The 19,028-nt window shown below is 47.2% G+C and overlaps 1 protein-coding gene across 5 annotated transcripts in view; it reads left to right on the forward strand.

Annotated features, from left to right (window-relative positions):
- LOC144266013 (YLP motif-containing protein 1-like) overlaps window positions 1–19,028 on the forward strand; it is a 140,618-nt gene that overhangs the window by 113,278 nt on the left and 8,312 nt on the right. Inside the window, exons 18-25 of one of the 5 annotated variants that reach the window (XR_013346401.1) lie at window positions 7,392–7,562; window positions 12,665–12,698; window positions 14,183–14,231; window positions 15,392–15,447; window positions 15,885–15,959; window positions 17,008–17,063; window positions 17,673–17,960; window positions 18,760–18,897. Coding sequence is in view for 2 of the 5 variants with exons in the window: in XM_077819138.1 (XP_077675264.1) it covers window positions 7,392–7,562; window positions 12,665–12,698; window positions 14,183–14,231; window positions 15,392–15,447; window positions 15,885–15,959; window positions 17,008–17,063; window positions 17,849–17,960; window positions 18,760–18,915 (709 nt within the window). In the remaining 3 variants the exon portion in view is untranslated. Of the gene's footprint in view, window positions 1–7,391; window positions 7,563–12,664; window positions 12,699–14,182; window positions 14,232–15,391; window positions 15,448–15,884; window positions 15,960–17,007; window positions 17,070–17,672; window positions 17,961–18,759; window positions 18,916–19,028 lie in introns of those variants that run through there. The other 4 variants (XM_077819138.1, XM_077819139.1, XR_013346402.1 and 1 more) reach the window with 4 other exon arrangements.

Genomic DNA, 19,028 nt, shown 5'->3' on the forward strand with positions numbered 1-19,028 from the left:
TGGTTTTCTTCAATCTTTCTGTAGCCCATGAGGGATCTGGCACACACAGGGAGTGCCCTGTGCACCAGCAGCCATTCCCCAATATGCTATGCAGAACCAAAAAATAGCCTCAGAAAGAGCAGTATTGGAGGGATGAGGCCAGAGGCTGCATCTCTGGGGCCTGGCAGAATCCCTCCAGTCACCCACATCAAGGGGCCCAGGGGACAAGTTAAGGAAAATGTTCAGATCCCTCCCTCCAAAGCATCTGCTCTTAGAAGCAGAATGTACTCTGTACCCTGCCTTCCATGGCACATGGAGACGCCCTGCTCACTCCCTTCTCATTCAGATACACTGGATTCTTCAGCAAGGAATGCTGCTTCTCCCGGACCCAGGGCAATTCTGCACACAGGGGTCTCCTCCACTGCTGCTGGGGATGGCTCCAGCTCACCTATCTTCATTGAACACACCAGCTTTTCTCAGCCTCTAGGACCGAGGCAACCCCGGGCACCGGGGGACAACCAAAATGCTTTGGGGGGGGTGGGAAAGGGAAGGAGTCTCAAGTCAGTGCCCCCTACCTCTTGCAATGTACATGTTAATGCCCTGGAGTTCAGGTTTGGTCCCGGTCAGTGTTTATGGCAATGGAGGTCCTGCCCCTACTTGTACATTAGCTCTTGGGTGAATTGTTCCTGCCATTTCACTGTCAGAGCCCTCAGGTCCTTCCTCACATTAATTAGTGGATGTTTTTAAAGCACTCTATACATGCTGAAAGAAAAGGAGTACTTGTGGCACCTTAGAGACTAACAAATTTGTTTGAGCATAAGCTTCCGTGAGCTACAGCTCACTTCATCGGCTGCTGTAGCTCACGAAAGCTTATGCTCAAATAAATTTGTTAGTCTCTAAGGTGCCACAAGTACTCCTTTTCTTTTTGCGAATATAGACTAACACGGCTGCTACTCTGAAACCTGTCATTATTCATGCTGAGTGTTACTATTAGCTACCCAGGCTTCTTTACAAGAAAGGGAGAAAAATCCCAAATGAGGCTACTCAGAATGCAGCAGGCCACCACCCCAAGAGCAGACACCCTAAATGGCCAGACACCCCCCCAAATCTCCCCAGGAACAGACACCCCAAACAGCCAGACACCCCCCAAACCTCCCCAAGAAAAGATCCCCCCAACAGCTAGACTACCCTCAACATCTCCCGAAAATACCGTCCCTTAACCAGATTATACCCCAAACTTCCCCAACAAGCATCTGCAAACCTCCTCAGAAGAGCCATATTCTGCAAACCCTCCCCATGGAGAGACTCCCCAAAACTGCCAGATTTCCCAGTTTTCAATGTAAACCCTGAATAGGAACCAGCTTAGTCTCTCTCCTCCCCAGGGAGATGGTTCACTCACCTGGTCCCCCTTTGTGTGTGGCGGGTGGGATGGTAGGCGCCTGCAGGGTACCCTGTGTTCCCAGAGTGTCTGGAGAGTGTGGCAAACAAGAGGCACTGAAGCACTAGCACTGGCATTGAAGAGTCCTCTGAGCTTGGTCCCTGTTAAAGAGGGGGATGGGGAGGCCAATAGCAGCCAACCAGCTTCAAGGTGCTTCTGAATATGCAGATGAAAGAAGAAGAGGTCAGGTTCAGAGCCAGGGAGCAGGGAGGGAGACCTTCCATCTGCAGCTGGGCCACTCAGGTACACAGGAAGTCAGCTGTCTCAGAGGCTGGGTCTTAACATGTGAAATCTTTTTTTCCGATAGGGCCATTCCCAGTGGTAGAAGAGTTCTGTGCATTAACCTCTGGGTTCTAACTTGTTGCAGGTCAGGATATCTATGCATTGGCAGAGCTGTGTGTGGGACGGCCAGGATAGGAGGAGCAGGAGCTGCCATAGATCAGGATGGAACTGTAAGAGCAGATCATTGGGGCAGGGATGAGCAGTGGGAGCAGGACTGGAACGGTTGGTTCCTAGAGGAACCCCAGAGCTGTGGTGTTGAGTGATCACCCAGTGCTTAAGGAACTTGCAAGAGCTCTGCTTTATTCTGTATCCGGTTCCAACTGGCTGTGCATAATAACAAGGGCTTTAAACCATCTTGCCCAGACTGTATCTGGGAAGCTTAGCCCTGAACGGCATAGTCCCCAATACCACAAGGGCAATTGTCACTCAGAATCCTACCTCTGCCATACCAGATCGCACCATCAATTCCTCTAGACTCATATAATGCATGCTGTGTTTCAGGGGAAGGTAAAATCTCCCATATTGCACCTGGGAAGGGATGCACTGCTGCACATGGGGAAAATGCCTTTCTGACCCCTGTGATAATTCTCTGACAAGCCATGCTCCTAGAGAGAGCTCATGAGGATTCAGGAGCTTTGTGACAATACTGAGGCTGGCTGACAGCATCTCTCTCGGGCCTTGTGAGGAAGGGAAAACGGGGGGTGCCTCTGCACCGGGGGAGTCCTAATGATAAAGACTCTCTTCTCCTGTAAAGCTGAACACAGCAGAGGCTTGCACTGTCCTAGGAAAACCATAGTAATAATGCAGGTGGGAAGACAGCAACATCTTAGAGGATTTTGGAGCTTGAACCTGGTCTGGGAACATGCTGTTCCTCAGTTGCTATTGTCCTCACATCCATGCTGGAGACAGGGCTTATGAGACAACAATGCATCTCACTCAGAATGAGGCTCCCCCAGCATAAGCAGGGCCTACAACAGCTAATAAAGGGTGCTGGAAGAGAACACTGGCCATCTATGGACACTGGGGGAAGCTGAAATTCCAGATATCCTCAGCAATACATTGTAGTGACCAACAGTTTTCTAATGTGAGATTCCAGCTCTGAATACAATGGGGGATTTTGTTCTTTGCTGCAGCTGGAGAAAGCTCTGAGGTGTATGTGACGCATAGGAAGGGAGTAACATATAAAGAATAGGGCTGTCAATTAATCGCAGTTAACTCACATGATGTAACAAAAAAATTAATCATGATTAATTTTTTTAATCATGATTAATCACAGTTTTAATCACACTGTTAAGCAATAGAATACCAATAGAAATTTATTCAATATTTTTGGATGTTTTTCTACATTTTCAAATATATTGATTTCAATTACAACACAGAATACAAAGTGTACAGTACTCACTTTATATTATTTTTATTACAAATATTTGCACTGTAAAAAAAATGAACAAAATAGTATTTTTCAATTCACCTCATACAAGTACTGTAGTGCAATCTCTTTATCGTGAAAGTGCAACTTACAAATGTAGAATTTTTTTTGTTACATGACTGCACTCAAAAACAAAACAATGTAAAACTTTAGCACCTACAAATCCACTCTGTTCTGTTTCAGCCAATTGCCAAGACAAACAAGTTTGTTTACATTTATGGGAAATAATGCTGCCTGCTTCTTATTTGCAATGTCACCTGAAAGTGAGAACAGGTGTTCACATGGCACTTTTGTAGCCGGCTTTGCAAGGTAATTTACATGCCAGATATGCTAAACATTTGTATGCCCCTTCATGCTCTGGAATGGTGGCCAAAGCATTTGCCATATATTTCATGTTATAGCAATCTTGGATGATGACCCAGCACATGTTGTTCATTTTAAGAACACTTTCACTGGAGATTTGACAAAACAGAAGGAAGGTAACAATGTGAAATTTCTAAAGATAGCTACAGCACTCAACCCAAGGTTTAACAATCTGAAGTGCCTTCCAAAACCTGAGAGGGATGAGGTGTGGAGCATGCTTTCAGAAGTCTTAAAAGAGCCACACTGTGATGCAGAAACTACAGAACCCGAACCACCAAAAAAGAATATCAACCTTCTGCTGGTGGCATCTGACTAAGATGATGAAAATGAACATGCATCGGTCCGCACTGCTTTGGATCGTTATTGAGCAGAACCCGTCATCAGCATGGACGCATGTCCTCTGGAACATGACGGGCCATATGAATCTTTAGCGCATCTGGCACGTAAATACCTTGTGACTCCGGCTACAACAGTGCCATGCGAACACCTGTTCTCACTTTCAGGTGACATTGTAAACAAGAAGCGGGCAGCATTACCTCCTACAAATGTAAACAAACTTGTTTGTCTGAGCGATTGGCTGAACAAGAAGTAGGACTGAGTGGACTTGTAGGCTTTAAAGTTTACATTGTTTTATTTTTTAATGTAGGGTGGTTTTTTTACATAATTCAATATTTGTAAATTCAGCTTTCATGATAAAGAGATTGCACTACAGTACTTGTATTAGGTGAATTGAAAAATACTATTTTGTTTTTACAGTGCAAATATTTGTAATAAAAATAAATATAAAGTGAGAACTGTACACTTTGTATTCTGTGTTGTAAATTGAAATCAATATATTTGAAAACGTAGAAAACATCCACAATATTTAAATAAATGGGTATTCTATTATTGTTTAACAATGCGATTAATCGCAATAAATTTTTTTAGTCGTACAATTAATCACGATTAATTTTTTAATCACTTGACAGCCCTAGTAAAGAACGAAGGTACTTAGTATTTTACATCTTCAAAGCACTTTGCTAACAGTAACTCTAGTAACTTGAACCATTAGTTCACAGTAGCTGGTAAATAAGTGTCCTCCTGCCCTCAGAACTGTATGTAAATGTACTGTGGGAAATAATCTACCTGGCTTCAGGAATGGACACCAAAGAGTGACTAAAGAATCTTTCACCTCTCACTAATGGGGAAGTATAATTGACTAGTGAAAGCTTGTTCAGATGATGTCATGTTTGTAACTAGCTCCCTGGCTGGAGGGCTCTAGTGAGGATGGATTTCCCCTGGGACCAGACTGAATGAATCCATCTGCTCAGCTGAATTAATCTATTACTCTTACTAAAACTCTTACTCTTCTAATTTCCCCCCAGCTACTTAAATTAGAGAGCTGGTTAATAAAAGCCTAGCATGCATATTTTTTCCTGGTAGGCAGGAATCTTTTGATAAGGGCAGCTGTTTTCTGGTGGTCTTGCTCAAGGACTGCAGCATTTCAGTGAAGAATAACTGAAAACGTTCTAGGTTTGGAGCTTTACGGGCTCTGTTTCCTTTTTTTTTTTTACAAGCCAGCAGAGTTTCAAAGCCTCGGACAGTGTCTCCTATTGATTTTTTTCTCATCTTTTTCCTTTTAAAAATCCCTAGGAAATTGCTTGCCAAATTCTATGGAGAGTATTAAGGTTACATAGTTAGATGCTCAAAATATAGGAAATGCCTACATTATAGATGTACAAGCAATCTTTACTATACCCTTTGGAGCAGATGCCTCATTACAATACAGTCTTTTATTACATGATCACAGACTATTGCATGATTTAGTGCAGGGGTTCTCAAACCTTGCAAGAGTATTCACTACACATTAAGAGGAAGACTTTTTCATGTACCTTTCTTCCCATTTGCAATTGTGCAGATGACCTCCCTTCCCATTTCTAACCAGGTAACATGCTTGTGGCAAATACAGCCATTGTTTATATCAAATGTAATGTCCAGAAAGTAATTTATTCTAGTTGTCTCTAGTGTGATTTTAGCAAGTGAAAACAAGGAGGTTTATAGCAACTTTAACCAGCCTGCTTTTTGTGGCCCACAAGCAAGAACTCCATGGACCTCTTTTAGAGCCTCTGATCTCTGATTTAGTGGCTAGAGCAGAGGATCTGGCAATCAGAATTCTTGGGTCCTGTTCCTAGCTAAAAGAGAGCATGTGGTGTGTTAGTCAGAAATAATGGACTAGGAGTCAAGGCTCCTGAGAGGCATTCCTTGTTCAGTCACTGACTCTCTGTGATGTTAGGAAAGTCTTCACTTCTCTGAGTTTCAGTTTCCCCATTTGTAAATTGTGGATAATGTTTTTATAGGCCTTTGGGATCCTCCTAATGAAAGGAAAGTGCCTGTGGTTATAAATCATAAATATTTGCCTCTTCTTCCATAATTAAAATTTTCGTCCAGACCCTATTCAGGTTCTTATATCACCCTCATCCCTATAGCATCTGAGCACCTTTCAGAAGTACAGTGAGCAAAATGAATAGCATCTGTCATGTAAAAAGAAAAGGAGTACTTGTGGCACCTTAGAGACTAACCAATTTATTTGAGCATGAGCTTTCGTGAGCTACAGCTTACTTCATCAGATTCATCAGAGCTGTAGCTCACGAAAGCTCATGCTCAAATAAATTGGTTAGTCTCTAAGGTGCCACAAGTACTCCTTTTCTTTTTGCGAATACAGACTAACACGGCTTTTACTCTGACATCTGTCATGTGTGATTCTTTCTTTCTCTCTTCTTCTCTCCAGAAATAATTGTGTGTGGAGATATGGGGGCAGGGTATTTCTGTGTATATAATAATGTAAGAGAGGTACACTGCACTATGTGTTTATATTAGCAAAAACAAAGTTGCAGAAGTGCTCATTGAACTTGGAATGGAAAGTCTGAGGTTTGTGATGGGTCTCAATTGTTGTGGGAGTTTGTTTTATTCCCTTGGATTGGCCCCTGGGAACTCTCGGTCTTCTGAACAGATAAGTTTTACCCTTACTTTGTTCAGTTCCATTACCCCCTTATATCCCATCTTCCTAACTATAACCTCTTCCTCCTCTCTGACAGCCATATTGCACCTTCTGGTCCATTCAAATAACAACTGCTAAGATCACCTTCCCGGCTGGTCACTGACCACAGCATTCCCATCTCTGCATCCCTGTAAGGGCTCCCCCGGTGTCACTTCATCAGGTTCCAATTTCTTGTCCCCATTTGAATGGCTCTTCTGCCCTTCCCCTATTCATCTCCCCCTTGACTCTGATTATGATCCCAGCCCCCTCTGCTCCACCAACTATGCCCGCCTTCTCCACCCGTCTGTCAGCTTCTCACACAACCAGTTCATTACATACAGGCCACCCTCCCTGAGCTGATCCATCAGACCCCTGCACTCCCCTCTATCAAACCCTCCTCCCATCCCACTGCTGACACCAGCCTTGTGAGAACGCAGCTGGATAGGGATGATTGGGGGGGGGGGGAGGGTCGGGCACATTATCCATTCAGTATCCTGCACACACCCTGCAGGTGTCACTCCGCTTCCGTGTGTTCTTTGGAGCAGGGACCCTGTCTGTGCAGCAAACAGCACCAGCGATCCTGGCCTGAGCATGGCTCTGCCCATCACTGCCATGCAACCAATAACAGGGCGGTCCAGCAGCACCTCATGGGACCCCTCGGGGTGGTTCAGTCCCCACGCTCCCCACATCGCCTCGGGGTGGTTCAGCCCCCACATCCCCCATGTCCCCTCGGGGTGGTTCACGCGTCCCGCCATCTTCTTCTGCTCCCACCAGCTTGGCCCCTCTGGATCGGTTGTGCTCCTCATTGAGGGTAATTCAGTTTCTCCCCTCTCCGGCCCTATGGTTGGTACGGTCCCCTTGTAACGCTCCCTTCCCCCCCGCAGCTGCACCCGCGGTTGGTCCGCCCCGGCCCGCTTCCGGCCTGCGCCGGGCCTGGTTCCGGTGTCCGCCCTCCGGCTCCTCCTGCCGTCGCTGCTGCCGCCGCGATGCTGCTATTGTCCCGGTCCCGCTGTCTGAGCGGGGCGCTCGGCCGCTCGCTCTGCGCCCTCCGGCAGGTACCGCCCGTGGGGGGGCCCAGGGGGGAAGAGGGGTGGACGAGCAGCAGCCGCCGCCGCAGCCCCAAGGGCACCGGGACGCGGTGTCACGGCCCCGTGCTGGGCCGTCTCCCGGAGAACTCCTGTGCCCGCTCCCCCCGCCGGCATCCCAGCCCGCCCCCATCAGCCGCTCCCCCGTGGGGCCCCCACGGGCTTCCTGCCGTGCGCCCCGCCAGCCTCAGGGGAAGGTGACCCACAACCCCTCCCCGGCGGGGGCCCCTGCCAGGGTCACTCCGGACAAGGAGCTGGTGGGGGGACAAGTCCCTCTTGGGGTCTGTCGGTGGACCGGCCTGGCGTGGGGAATGGTAGCTGGGGGAAGCCCTACACCCCGGGGCCGTGTTCACTTGCCAGTCGAAAGCAGGAGTCCTGAATGGCCCGGGGTATCTGAGTGCGGACCCATCAGGGTTGGGCTGGTGGAGTAAGTCCTGGGTATAGCCACAGGCTGCACCGTTTGGGCGAGCAGGGCCACGTCAACCCCAACCTGACAGGGAGTTGAGAGGGCAAATACAGGGCAGGCTGACGCTATCGCTATGGCTCATATCGGGAGCAGGCAGCTGTGACAAGCTGGAGGAGCCCTCCTGAGATGGAGTTACAGGGACAGCCTCTTGTTCACAGGGGCAGTGCTGCTGTCAGGCGGTCATCCTCCATGAAATAAATAGAAAGGCACAGCCCATGCAACCATAAACATTTTTGTAGCTATCTGATATCAGGATTGTTTTTACCCACTTATATGCTGCTCTCCTAATACATATTCCCTTTAGTACACATGTACCTCCCCTCCTTGTATCTGTTCTCTGTCCAGCCAGTTTCTGTGTCTTGCCTCGGTATTGTTACTCTAGAGATGCTAGTAATTTCTACAGCACCTTAGGTGTTCATAAAACTTTACAGGCACACAAGGACTGATCTCTGGTCCAAAAGCAATGTTGTGGGAAGATATGTTATGGTAGGAGAAGTTGGCAAAATATAAGTGGAAGTGTAGCAGAAGACAAGGAGTGGCAATTGTATGCTACAGTAATGGGTGAGTAGTTAGGGCAGAGAGATGATAGCAAGGACAAAGCATTTGTACTTGATGTAGAATGAGCCAGGAAGACAGTAGATGGGAGATGTGTTTGGGGTGGGAGATGATCAGAGCATTGGGCAAGGAACATAATTTTGGTTAGTGTGTTGAATATAGTGGAGAGGAGAGAGAGCCAGGGAGGTGGTGGTCATCCAGGCAAGAGAGAATAGGGACATAGACAAAGAGTTTTGACACTGGGAGTAAGGAGGAAGAAGCATTTTTTGGAAATGCAGAGGGAGATGCACCAGGATTTGATGGAAGTCAGTCTAATGGGAGGAGTGGAGGACAGAAGCCAAGGATGACCCTCAGGGCTGTGGGCTTGAGTGACTGGAGGATAGGGGAGTGGTCAGCAGGAATAGAGGAAGGGGGAAGGAAGAGAAGTTTGGATTTTGACATAAGGAAGAAAGGACGTGTGGGAAGAGAACTTGAAGAGACAAGCAACACTGTGGGGTTGGAGAAGAGAGAGATGAGTTGCCAGCATAGGAATCATGGGAACATGCAAGTGATGAGAGAGAGGAAGAAAAGAAAGGCATTGATCACTGCCACTTGGGCACAACAGTGAGGAGAACCACCACTTATCGAGTGGTTGAGCAGGTAGGGCCCCAGAAGCCCACAGAGGAGAGGATCTTAAGAAAGATAGCATAGTCTACAGCACTGAAGGCGGCAGAATTCAAGGTGAATGAGACCTTTGGATTCATGCAGAAAAAGGTCATAAATAAGTTAGTGGAGAGGTTGGCAATTGGATGGACTGGGAATTAGAGAACAGGTCAAGCTGCCAGTTTGGTAACAATATCTTCCATCTGCTCAGCATTACTGTCTGCATCTCATCTTAGCATCGGTCTTTTACTCTACCTAACTGATGCTATGTGTAATTACTGACTATTGAAACCAGTGAGTAAAGTGGAAGACCTGGGTGCATCTTTTGTTTGCAGCAATGAGTTGTGCTGGCCCTGCCTGTTAGTGCAGCAACCATCTCTGGTGTAAGCAGCTTTTCCACTAGTTCCTATGTGCGGGCTGCAGCCTTTTCAACAGGGCTGATAGCTGCTTCACTGGTTCCTCTCTTCTATGATCTCCCTGTCATGCCACTTCCAAAGCTGTCCAGCCCTTAGATTCAGTTTAATGCAAGTTCCACTTGGGGCCATGAAACTGGCTTTGCCTGACGTGGTTCTGTTCTCTCAATGCTCTTATCTGAACTGGCTCTTGTTTCCAGGGTAGGAATAAGGAGACTGTAGAGGAAATTTGCAGACACACAGCATGCCCACACCCATCTTGGGGTTTATGTATTCCATAGGGTGGGGGTTCAAATGTGATGTGCCTGTAAAGTTTTATGAACACCTAAGGTGCTGTAGAAATTACTAGCATCTCTTGAGTAACAATACCGAGGCAAGACACAGAAACCGGCTGTGATGCATGGCAGTTTCCTAAAGGGTAGGATGCAGGAGGTTGTCATATAGGTGGGCCTCTGGTGTCAGACTGGTTCCATCATGTTGAACGGTGCTGAGAAGTTATGTGGAGGTAGGGAAAGATTAAATAAATTGGTAGCTTGGTCTGGGGAGGTATTAGTGGTTCACTCTTCCATATTAAGGCTGGCTCTCTTAAGAGACCCATTGTGCTAAGGTCAGCGTGCTAGACCTAAACCTCTTGTTTCCTGTTCAGGCCCCTACTTTCCTGTGAAGGGTGTGCCAGCATTAGTTGTTCAGTCAGACGTTAATGCCAAGTGTCCCTGAGAGTAGATGTGGTCCCAACAGATTTATTCTGGAAATGGGATGTTGCCTGTTAATGACTCCCCTGCCAAACACCCGCTATAGGCTGGGTGCTCTGGAACACCACCCGTGAGGGGTAGACGCAAGAAAGCCCTAAGGAACACAGTGCAGTGTATACAGACCCTCAACATATTGAATCAGAATGTCTTCCCACCTGTCTCCACACAATGCATGGTCAACCTGTAGAACTTGTTGCCAGGGGATATTGTGAAGGCCAAAACTATAATGGGGATGAAAAAAGAATTAGATAAGTTCATGGAGGATAGGTCCATCAGTGGCTATTGGCTAAGATGGTCAGGGATGCAACCCCATGCTCTGGTGTCCCTAGCCTCTGACTGACAGAAGCTGGGACTGAATGACGGGATGGATCATTGGAGGATTGCCTGTTGTGTTCAATCCCTCTGAAACACCTGGCATTGGCCACTGTCAGAAGACAAGATGGACCATTGGTCTGACCCAGAATGGCCGTTCTTATGTTCTCCCCTCACTATAAGGCCCTCTGCCTCTTCTCTTACATACGACTTCAGTTCTTTAGGGTAGGGTGGTCCAGCTACGCTAGAGCATTTTAGAATTTCCCTGGGCATAACAGCAGCTCTTAGAACACACACAGACTCAGCTCCCGTGGAAAGTACCATCTGTGGATTTTGTTTTTCACAACCACCCATTGTAGCATGAGCTTCCCAAAATCTATGCTTGTAGTGAGCTGGATCCTAGCAGTGCAGGGTCTCTGCAGGCACACATGGGAGTCTGGTGCTCCTACAGAATCTGAGACAACACAACCTGTTCCTTCACAAAAATGCTGATGGGGATGCTAGGGTTATCCCTGCCACAAAGTATCCCAAGAGTGGCATCAGTGGGCAGAAGGGAGCTCGCTTTGCTCAGTATATTAGATATGTATATAAATGTTTAGGGAGCCATGTAACATGAGGCTGTAAATCCATAAGGGAGTACTCGTGACTAAGCTGTGAAAGCTGCAGAGCTCCAGTCACCAAAGCCCCAGACTGAGTTTCCTTGTATTTCATTCTGCCAGTTTTTCACAGTATAAAATGTTCCATTTATATTCCATCTTGTATAAAGTGTCAATTCCTGTGGACTCTGATGCATCTGTAACGTCTTATCAGTCCTGGCAGTTTGTGTTATCTGATCTGTAAATATTTTCAGAAATATGTCTATGTGAGACATAATGCCCACGAGTCAGTGCCCAGTTATAGCTGATATCATGTGTCTTGCTGAGGTTGGAGGCAGGTTTCATCTACAAACTCTCCTCTCCCTCAGAAGTTGAGATTTAACTGAAATAGAATTCTTTCATTTCCTGCCTTGACTAATGAGAAGTGATGCTTTGTCATGTCCCATCCCAGAGCTGGCTCCATTTCAGTGGTGGTTGAAGTGATCCTTATGTATAGGTTCTAGGAGTTCTGGGGTGCTCCAGGTTGGAAGGTGCTATCTGAATATGAGTGTAGCTCACAAAAGCTTATGCTCAAATAAATTTGTTAGTTTCTAAGGTGCCACAAGTACTCCTTTTCTTTTTGTGAATACAGACTAACACGGCTGCTACTCTGAATACTTAGTAGGGCAGGGATCTTGTATAACATCACCTTGAAATTTGTTTTTGTTTTAAAAATAAGGTTGACCTGAGTTAGGAAAATTTCTAATGAGTTACTGGGTATTAAATGGAATGTTACAAAGTGGGAGATCCTGGTACCATTGAAGTCATTGGGAGTTTTGCCTTTGATTTCAGTGGGGCCAGGATTTCACCCAAAGGCGCTCTAGCTAAAAATTAAAACAAAGGGACACCAAAAGTTGGAGCTGTTGAGGCTGTGGGAGCCAACAGTTTGGAGCTGCCACTTCCTGCAATTCTAACATCGCTACAAGTTGCCTTATTGTGCAATGGCAAATCTGAGGTGCATGGGGCTTTCAGGAACCTGTTCCTTACCCACAGGCAGTGAATATCCCTTTTCAAGGACATAAGAGCAGGAGATGCAGGTGGAAGCCAAGGAATCTGAGTTTAATTTCTTGCTTCCCAGACCCTTTTCTATGGAAATAGTTGTCAGAGTATTTGAAAGATTCTCATAGACTAGAGTGTGCTGCAATGCAATAACATGCTCACATACTGGGACATGTGAACTGTCTCCCGCCTATTGGTTCAGGTTATAGCCCAGAATCCTGGGGAAAACATAGTAACCTTGGGAGCTGGTTCTTCCTGTTGTTTGCAAGTCTGATAGTGTCCCTCTTCTCTCTGACAGGGGAACTGTAATCTGGGGAGACGCTCTCTGTCCGGTGAGTCTTACACTTGGGATTAACAACTTGTATTTTATTTCATTTCATAACTGCACAGTCAAAGGGAAGAGAAACTAACCAGAGCTGCTGATAGAAATAAACTGGAGCTATCAGAGCCAAATATATCCTCAAAAATCATCATAAAGTTACAAATTAAATTAAATCAGAAGTGAAACAAGTTGTGTGTTTCCACAGGTGACTGATGAGCTAGTATAAATGATAATCAGTCTATTCAACTAAATTGAAGATTCCCAAAGGCAACAGAGAGATTGAGTGTAACTCCTAAATAAGCTCGTTGGAGATAATGGTGCTTGATTTTAAAGTTTACAGTACATTTTTTTCAGAATCTAGTGTGAATGAGTCCCTCAGAGCTCTTCCTGAAGGCCTGAACTGGATCCCAAAGTGCTCTTGCTCTGGACTGCACAGTCCATGTCCACCCTTCCATTTTTCCAGTTCTGCTTTGACCAACAGTTAAACCTGCTCAGCATCTATAGTCATAAACCCCAAGCTTTTGATCTTTAAAGGGAATATGTATTTTAGCAGGGAACAGAATGCCAGAGTTGCAACTTACCTCTTCAGAATCATTTTCCAGTGAAATGATCTCTCCCTTCTGCACTTGCATAGCTCTGAGGATATCAGTATGTTCTCAGATTGCTATGCCAAGTCTCCTTAAACTGAGATCAGGCCAGAATCTTAATTACCCAGTATCTCAGGAGAGGCAAAGGTCAGGATTAGAAGTATATGATAAAGGTTGCTTAGTCTCCATCCTGAAACCAGAGAGTGTATGAATATGGTGGAGCCTACAAGGTTTAAGAAATGCTGAGAAATAATTCAGGAGGGAACAACCTTCCTCTCCAGTGCTTTTTCAGAAAGCAATTTTCCTTATGGGAGATTCTCCCTGTCTGTGCTTCTCACAGGGCCACAGGTTTTCCTGTGGGTGCCTCTTGGGGATCAAGGGGCTCTTGTCCTATCCTTATTTGGAGCTCCCTGTTTTAGCATTGCCCAGGCAAGGTCCTTGCTAGGGGGTATTTGGTTTGGTTTCTCTCTCTAGTTGGCCATTTCCTAAATTCTTTGGCTTTGGGACATCTGCTGGTTTATATCCTGCCCTTCAAAAATGATCCAGCGGAGCTTAGATCCCAGAGCAGGAGTGTTTTTTCTTTTGTTAGGAATCTAAATGAAAACAAAGCTTGCTGTTATACTCTGACAGGCTCTGAGTGGGACAGCTGATATAGAGGGGCCTCTGTACAGCCTCCAACTGCACCCTGTCCCAGCTGCAGCCCCACATTCAATCAGGATGGGCAGCAATGGCATGGGTCCTTCTTTAGGCTCTGTTAACATCTGAATAGATTCCACTGAGCATGCTTGGAAGGGTCTCTTTGAGTTGTTTCTAACCTTATAAACCCTCCTCTTTGTGGTGGGTGTATGGCTGGGTAGCTGCCTATAGGATAATGAGGTTTTCAGTTGAAGTGGTTTCTACCTTGCAGGTGTATCTCGGAGCCAGGGGCTGGCTTACACCAACAGCAGCAAGCTTGTGTAAGTATGCATGGAAAAGCTAAGGCCTGCTGCAGCATGTCAAGGGGAGGGGCTGCTCTAGCCCTAGCCCTGGTATCTGGTCGTGTGTCTGATCTAATTGTCATCAACCCCTCTGCACATCATAGGGGTTCAGGGCTAGTCTCAGGAAATGTGTGCTCTCTGGCTTTTAGGGGCCAGGAATTGAGAACGTTACCTAAACACGGAAGGGATAAGAATGAAGAGGTCAATGGTGAGGGGGAGAGGATAATTCATGTATCTACCTGTTCATGTTCTCACTAATGCTGTGCCTATCACTGTGGTATTTAGTGGTGGCCTCCCAGCAGGGACCTACTGGAAGCACAGTGAGACAGATTCTCCTTGAAGAGAAGTGGGATGGTTCTGGAGCAAGTAATGTGAGGGCAAGGTCTGGACTGCTGGGGTGGTCTTGGTACTTCTCCCAGACACAGCCTGCCTCCCTCCCCTGGGAGCCCACAGCATTACACACCGGGCCGTGTGTGCTGACTTTGTGTGACCTGCTTTGCAAGAATCTGTGGTAGTGCTAGAACATGTTCACTCTTGCTTCCCAAATGTGTTAGCTTTTGATGAGATTGATACTTCTGCGGCATCTCTTTAGAGCACTTGGGATGTCTGGCTCCCCTTGAAGGGGGGTGTCAGAAGTGTCTGACTGTGGCTGTCAGGCTTTCTGTGGTAATGTCACTCTTGAAGCACCCCTTGTAGTGCTGATGCTCCTAAATTAGAAACGAACAAATCACTATTGCACTAGCCAAGGGTATGGGATTGGACTATGGGTCAGCTCTTTGGCAGGTTCTGAAGCCCCAAGACTTCTGTCTGCTGATTTGTTTAACACAGCCATTACTGGGGTACATGCTTGGAATCGAATTCTGTACATGCCTGTTGTCCCTGGATTTCTTGGCCCCCCAAAGGTAGCAGGCTGCTCAGTTTCCTTTGGGTGCCTAGCAGGGTTACTACAGCGTAAATCAATACGTAAATGTCCCTTGGAGCAACTGCGTATGCATCATTAGGGCAGCTGAGTGGCCTTCGGATCAATTGGAGCAAGCCAGTGTAAACTCTGCCCCTCATTCAGCTGTCCTTGGGGGGCCTGGGCTGACCACACCATAGGCCTTTTCATTCTGTGTTCATCTCTCTCTCTGTTTTTCCAGGGTAAACACCTCCAGTGTCTTCTCCGTCCGTTACTTCAGAATCACAGCAGTGTGCAGTAAGTAGCTAAGAACCAGGAACCAGTGGGGCTAATTGGTCTGCTCCCCTCTGACTGGAGTTCACGTGGCCCTGTGCCACAACTGAGCCAACCTTTCCACTCTTGAGCTATGCACGCTTCACTCTATCCTCCATGGGTGAGTGGTGGGGGTTGGGTTTGCGCTTTCAGCCCTATTGTAGTGTGTTGCTTTCTTGTGTTGGGTGTTTCTGGTACTGTGTGACTTCCTGTCCATGGGACAAGCTCTTTTCTGTGTGACTAGCTGTCAAAAAGTGTGGTGTTGCCCTTCTTCCTCACTTAATCTGACAACCACTGGGTTGCCCCTTTCCAGGCAATTCCCAGTGTGCAAAATGGAGAGGTGTTTGAGTGTGTGCACTGAGCTCTGAATGTGTGTGCCAGGCTGGCTTTCTCTCTCTTTCTCTCTCCCTCCACCACCACAGGGGATGACGTGATTACAATTAACACACCGGCATTTGCAGAATCAGTCACAGAGGGAGATGTCAGGTGGGAGAAAGGTAAGAAGTTGCCCCATCCCCATTGACTTTGCATTGCTGTTGCATTTTTTCCATGCTTCCATGGGGCAGCCCTGGGCACAGTTTGTAGCTGGTTGGCTGGAGTTCTGCTTCTTAATGCCTTTCAGCCTGGGAAGAATGAGGCAGATAACTCATGTGTGATAACTACACTTTCCATGGGGCAAAGAACTCTTGGCACTATCACTGACTGTCTAAGGGCCATCCTGTCCCTGGTGTAGAACAGGGTGGGCAAACTACCACCTGGGGGCCTCATCCAGCCCTTCAGATGTTTTAATCCGACCCTTGAGCTCCTGCTGGGAAGCGGGCTCTGCGCTGCTCCCCGTAGCAGCAGCATGTCCCCCCTCCGGCTCCTACATGTAGGGGCAGCCAGAGGGCTCTGAACGCTGCCACTGCCCCAAGCGCCACCCCCGCAGCTCCCATTGGCCAGCAACCGCGGCCAATGGGAGCTGCAGGGGCGGTGCCTGTGGACAGGGCAGCACGTAGACCCACCTGGCCGCGCTTCCACGTAGGATCCGGAGCGGGACATGCCGCTACTTCCAGGAGCTGATTGACGTAAGTGCCTCCCAGAGCCTGTCCCCCGACCCTCTCCTGCTCCCCAGCCTCCTGCCCCAGCCCTGATTCCCCCTCCTGCCCTTCAGACCCCTCTGTCCCACCTTCCAGCACCCCAGAGTCCACACCGTCAGCCGGAGCCCTTTCCCCCCAAACCCTCTGCCCCAGTCTGGAGCCCCCTCCCACACCCCAACTCCCAATTTCATGAGCGTTTATGGCCCTCCATACAATTTCCATACCCAGATGTGGCCCTCGGGCTAAAAAGTTTGCCCACCTCTGGTGTAGAAGGATGAAACGGGAGAGAGATACCTGAACTAGGATCAGGAAGAACCTGAATGTGCAGTAGATCTCTTCAGCTTCACCCAGGAAAGGTCGTGCAAGTCTAGTGTGAAAATTCTGGATTACTGGGAGACTGTGCTGTGGGTTGGAAGGGGAGGCCAGAGCACAGCTCCGTGCTCACAGTGGTTCTTATGTTGTTCAGCTGTTGGAGACACAGTGGCAGAGGACGAAGTGGTGTGTGAGATTGAAACAGACAAGGTAGGAGTGTTCTGTACTGGCCCCCTTCTGCTCCCTTTCCCAGGTCTGTGTTCCACAAGACTACAGGCCCTGCCTGTGCCACTGGTCCTTTCACAGTTTAAAACCTTCAGTTCTTTAGTATAAACGCTGACTGTATCTTAAATTAGTGAAATCCTTGCTAGTTTCTCTTCTCTCTGGTCATTTGATGGTGCTGGTGTCTGTCAGTGGGGGCTGCCATTTTACTGATACTTCCCATCAGGTACTCCAGTCTACATAGCAGGACTTAAGAAATCTGCTTTTATTTAAATACAGGAGAAATCAGAGACTGTAGGGTAAGTTCAGATCTTAGAAAAATGGCTAGTTTAAGTGTGTCACTTCGGCTCTTAAGTTCCCTAGAATAATTTTTAAAAGAATTTTCCTCCGACTATTTTATTTTAAAGTGCTTGCTTGCTTGCCCCTAAATCCCTGGGAGCTGTGTTTCCTGTGTCATTGCCAGGAAGGCAGCTTGCTGTACTGCAGCCCTATTTCATGCTGTTCCCTTTGTAATGAGGCAAGTGGATCAGGCTTTTATGCTGCTGGCTTCTTTTAAAGGTTAAAAATCGCAGCAGTTTTTTTTTTTTTTTTAAAAAGGTGAGATGGTGCCTGTGCAAAAGGGGCAATGCAAAGCTCTGGTTCCCCTCGTGGTGTGAAATCTGGAACACAGGACATCTCCCCTTCATGCCCCCTGTTAGAGACAAGGGTCTCCTACTTGGATATCTGTTCACTTTCAATGTCCAGGGGGGATTTTACTCCTCTCCGTTTTGCAGACATCAGTGCAGGTTCCATCCCCGGCAGCTGGCATGATTGAAGCCCTTCTAGTACCTGATGGGGGGAAAGTGGAAGGAGGAACCCCTCTGTTCAAACTCAGGAAAAGTGGAGGTAAGTCAGGAACATGTATTAAGTCCAGAGTTTTCTGTCTTTGTCAGCTCCCTGGGAATGGACGGGGCAGGAAGTGAGACATTAGAATCCCCTTAATGCTCCCCTACCCAAGAACTCCGAACCAGCTCTCTTCGGTATTCCATCTCCTGTGCAGTGATAAGATCCATGCATTGGACAGGTAGTGTGTGAGAATGTGCAGTGACACTTTGAGATGCACGTTGCATTGTGAAGGGGATATATAGTATCATGGTCATTCTCTGAAGTGATGTCCCCTCCTCGGTTCTCCAGTGGAGAGTGGAAATGGAGAAGGGCAATGGGAGTCCTGTGTTGTTTGTGCATAGGCTGGAGATTAGTAGACTCTAGGTGGAAAGGAGAATAAATGGAGAAGAGAATACATTTATATGGTAAAGATCAGTCTCCTGCAGACGAAGAAGTAGTTACTGTCTCCCCTGTCTTTTAATACAAAACTAAGAACACTCAGTTAGGTTAAAAGAAGCAAATTTAAATAGGTTGAAAACATAATTAGGTTGTGGAACTCTCTGCCCTGTGGTATAGGGAACCTCTGAGCATTACTGTACCATAAATATTTGAAGCCCCAGCCTCAGCCTGGGATCCCCTTAGTAGTTCCTGAGCTGAAAGGAGCATCCTCTAGTTTTTATAACACTGAAATGCACTCCGAGAATCAGAAGGGTGAATGTTAATAACTGGCCAGATGCGGGCAGGTGAGAGCCTGGACATGGCTGTCTCACGTTCCAGAGTGCAACTGCACTTACAATTATTATTCATTTCTGTCTTTCAGCTGCTCCCACCAAGGCCAAACCAGCAGTGGCCCCTCCTGCTGCAGCCCCTGCACCTGAGCCTGTGGCTGCTGCCGTTGCTCCCCCTGCAGAGCCAATCCCCACTACGATGCCTCCAGTGCCCCCTGTGTCAACACAGCCCATTGATACCAAACCTGGTGAGGCTGCAGCCTTGTTCAGTCCTCTTTTTGCAAACCCTGCCTTTCAGGGGGAGAGGAAATAAAGTTAAGGGCAGCAAAGCAATCTTGAAGTTTGAGATGGAAACTTCTCT

This window comes from Eretmochelys imbricata, chromosome 6, assembly GCF_965152235.1.
Source record: "Eretmochelys imbricata isolate rEreImb1 chromosome 6, rEreImb1.hap1, whole genome shotgun sequence".
NCBI classification, from domain to species: domain Eukaryota; kingdom Metazoa; phylum Chordata; order Testudines; family Cheloniidae; genus Eretmochelys; species Eretmochelys imbricata.